The sequence below is a fragment of the Notothenia coriiceps genome, unplaced genomic scaffold, assembly GCF_000735185.1.
Source record: "Notothenia coriiceps isolate Sejong01 unplaced genomic scaffold, NC01 NC01_scaffold00016459, whole genome shotgun sequence".
NCBI classification, from domain to species: Eukaryota; Metazoa; Chordata; class Actinopteri; order Perciformes; family Nototheniidae; genus Notothenia; species Notothenia coriiceps.
The window spans coordinates 504-4,034 of NW_011349160.1; the positions used below are offsets into that span (position 1 = coordinate 504).

At 42.5% G+C, this 3,531-nt stretch overlaps 1 protein-coding gene across 1 annotated transcript; it reads right to left on the reverse strand.

Annotated features, from left to right (window-relative positions):
• Positions 1-435: 435 nt before the first annotated feature.
• LOC104949550 (methyl-CpG-binding protein 2-like) lies at positions 436-2,899 on the reverse strand. Its single transcript, XM_010775922.1, has 4 exons — positions 2,705-2,899; positions 1,352-1,563; positions 1,070-1,263; positions 436-593 (listed from the first exon to the last, which is right to left on the reverse strand). The coding sequence occupies exons 1-4, from the start codon at positions 2,897-2,899 to the stop codon at positions 451-453; spliced, it is 744 nt and encodes a 247-aa protein (XP_010774224.1). The 3' UTR covers positions 436-450.
• Positions 2,900-3,531: the final 632 nt, after the last annotated feature.

A 3,531-nucleotide genomic window follows, 5' to 3' on the forward strand; every position in this document is an offset into this window, starting at 1 on the left:
TCTTTTTGCCAGAAGTGACGTGACCCTCATACTAGATTTCTCCCAAAAGAACCTGAAGGGTTTTTGGTGTCATGCTCCAACAGTTATTTCAGTGTTAATTACAGACGGATGATAAAACACTGCTCAGATTCAGCCTCTTTCAGTTTTTCTTGCCTTGACTTGATTTTCTGTCTATGCTGATTCATAATGTTCTTTATATAAGTAGCTATCCTCGGACCAATTTTCATTTGGAGACACAAACAAGAGCAGCTAACGGATTGCCCATCCATCACAAGAAGGTGGTGATTCACACAGGAGAGGCCCCAAACGTTCTACCTCTGGTTTTGTTTCCTGCTTAAACATAGTTCTTCCAGAATTGGTGCTTTGGGAATGTTTATTTGCCCGTCTCAGTGTATTGCAGTGATCTTCGAACTAAATCCCTTTAACTAAACCGACTTAATGACAGACTGATCATACCTTTGAGGCAGTAGAGGTGGTGCCAGCGGAGGATTCTGCTTTGCCGAAGGGCATCTTGACCAGCAGTTTGCCCGGAGTTTTCTCGACCACACGTTTCATAGCCACGCCCTCCGTAGCCTGCCGCATCTTCCCACTGCCTACACAAACACAAAGAAAAATAAACATATCCAACTAAACACAAAGAAAAGTGTTCTTTCTTAAAATCTTTCTGTTTTTGATCTTATCTTACAACTTATTTCCTTATTATTTCCACGTGAGGTCGGCCCGGAGCCTAGGTTTTTAAATCAACACTAAAGACTCACTTCTTCTCCCTGGCCTTCTAGTCAGAGCGGAGCACGACTCATGACATTTCCCTGTGTTTGATTTTTATATTTGCTGTTGTAATTTATTGTCTTCTGTGGCGATCGCAGTAATGTGTTTTTTATTTGCATGTGCAGCACTTTGGCTCGACCAAAAATCGTTTTTAAAATGTGCTATATAAATAAAACCTGATTTGATTTGAGTGATTTGATTTATGTTGTTTATGTTTACACCACCAAATGTGAATTTTGCTAAGTGTTGGTTTGAATTAAATAACTTCAGTTTAAGTTTGTTTTTGTAAGTGCCTGATTACCTTTTGGACGCCCCCGTCCTCGACCTGATGGTTTCACCACCTTGACTTTCTTTGGGGGGCGCTTCTCGCGGCGGGAGGGACTTCCACGTCCGGTGACAGTGAAATCAAAATCGTTTGGGTCGGTGGTCGTGTCGCCGACCTTCTGGAAGTAGGCGATAAGTTCAACTTTGGAACGAAAGGCTTTACCGTCCGAGCTGAACAAAGAGAAATACGTTATTTATAAAAACGGTTTGATTCTCCCTCTCTTCATGAAAAAACAACACATCATAAGGTTTAGCTTACTTGATCAGGTAGACATCGAACTTCCCGGCTGAGCGACCAGACTTCCTCTGTTTGAGTTTGCGGGTCCAGCCTTCGGGCAGTGACGGGTCGTCGTACAGCGGCCCGCGGTCCCGGATCACAGAGCGTCGCTGCCTGGGAGAACTTGCTGACTCGCTGCCGGCCGCCGACTCTGATCCCGGCTCTGAGGGCCCCGCCACCGGCTCCTCTGAAGCCTGCAGGACGGAGGTGACATTAAAGGTCTCTTATTATGCTATTTTTAGGCATTTATTATGGGTCTCAGATATATATACAAATATATAAAAACATACGATGTGTTTTGCTCAAAATACAAAAATGGATCGTACATTTTAGACATCCCTCATATCCCTCTATTCCAGCCAGTTAGAGAAACGCTGATTATGGGTACTTAGCTTGAAAAAAACTAAATAGGAGGCGGAGCTAACGCCTGATCAGAATTCTACGAGATGCTCAGCTAAATGCTGCCGTGATTAAATGTCATATCTTGTTCCAAACCACACAGTATGGAGCTCAAATGCTTTTTTCTGTCTGGTTTACCACAAGGTGAGTTCCTTTCTATATTTCCTGCTTTTTTACATATAATCTCTCCGGTACATGTTAGCTCTGAGTGTTAGCGATGCTTGCTAATGTAAACAAAGACCATATTACGTCCAAAACAGTCGGGCATTGTTTCTGATAGGGCCGTGGGAGTAAAGCCAGCCCACATTCCAGATATTACGTCATATCGGACGCAAATCTGGATCAGCTCCGTTGTTCCCCCGTTTTTAGAGATTTGGGTACGGAGGAAAAGAGAGAGGGTTTTATCTTCTGACGCTTTATGAGTTCCCTGACACACCGGGGACACATATATGTATAAAAGACATGAAAAAGTGGATTTTGCATGACAGGTCCCCTTAAAACGTATTCTTGTCCTCAAAACGTTCATAATATGTTACGCTAATGTGAAAGAACTCCAGGACTCCAAAACCTGGGTAGCCACTGACTTCTGTTCAGAACCAGGATTCCTTTTTTAGTCCCACCGTGGGGAACTTTGCAGCGTTACAGCAAAAGTGGCACAAAAAGGCATGCAATAATAAAAAGTAAGCTAACTAATTAAATATAGAAAAGAACACATTAGTAATAGAATAAAAACAAAGACAAGTAGGTTCACATCCATGGTTAAATACGATGAACAGCAATGTAAAAAACTAAGTGACACGTTGTTGAGACATTATAAAAATGTTGGGACATTTAAAACAACGTCTGTTTTTCACATAAAAGTGATTATTGCACAGTATTGCAAAAAGATATCTATATTGCACATTGCAGGTTTATTGTTGTTACACCTGTGTTTACCTGTGTCTGTGGCTCCGCCCCCTTCTGTGGCTGCAGCACAGAGGCTGATTCTGTGCTCTCTGAATCTCGGTCAACATGGCGGCGCTCCCTGCGGTTCTTCTTGGTCTTACTGTGGGATCTTTCTCTCTCCCTGGACGGGGGCTGCGGGTCGAAGGGTTCGTCCTCACTATCCTCACTGTGGAAAAGAGATGACATCATGCCTGTTAAAATAACATCACTGATAACATGACATGGTCGTAGCTGTTCAGTGTTTTGTTTATTTAGCCGTAATTTCTCCTTTTGGACGGCAGAGTTGCATCCAGTAATCAAATCCGACTATCTCTGACGCAGTTACTTCCCTCCATCTCTACGTTTTTACAATGTAGGGCTGGGTCGTGTATGGTTTGACAAAAATATTTCCATATAGCTGATGCTGTGTGTTTACCCCTTTCCCTTGTTCATTTGTTTCCCAGTTGTTGTAGGGCCTGCTTTGGTTGTTTGATAAACTAATTAAGAATGATTGTGATCGGTGGTTGGCTTCATGAGGGCCGCCAACTCAAACATGATCAACAACTGTGTATCCTAGAAACCTTAAATCAGAGGTTATAATGTTAGCAGACAGACTCGATGTAGATCAGTCATGTTTTCATTTTGTATCAAGCCGTAAAAACGTTGTAGCATGAGGGAGTTGAAGTCATTTGCCTTACTTGGCATTGCAAGTAGTGCCATGAAACTTTTGCACATTGCGATGTCGCGCTGAAAATGTAGAGTGTGGACCTTAAACTGCATTTAGGTCAAACACTGTGATAACGGATCTGAGGAAATCGCAAATCAAAGTGAAATAAATG

Excerpts from the sequence above, each read along its gene's own strand:
- LOC104949550 (XM_010775922.1), bottom strand. The coding sequence starts at position 2,899 with ATGTCATCTCTTTTCCACAGTGAGGATAGTGAGGACGAACCCTTCGAC. Across the intron at positions 1,264-1,351 it reads TTCGATGTCTACCTGATCAA|CTCGGACGGTAAAGCCTTTC; the intron begins GTAAGCTAAACC and ends CTCTTTGTTCAG. Across the intron at positions 594-1,069 it reads AGGACGGGGGCGTCCAAAAG|GCAGTGGGAAGATGCGGCAG; the intron begins GTAATCAGGCAC and ends GTGTTTGTGTAG.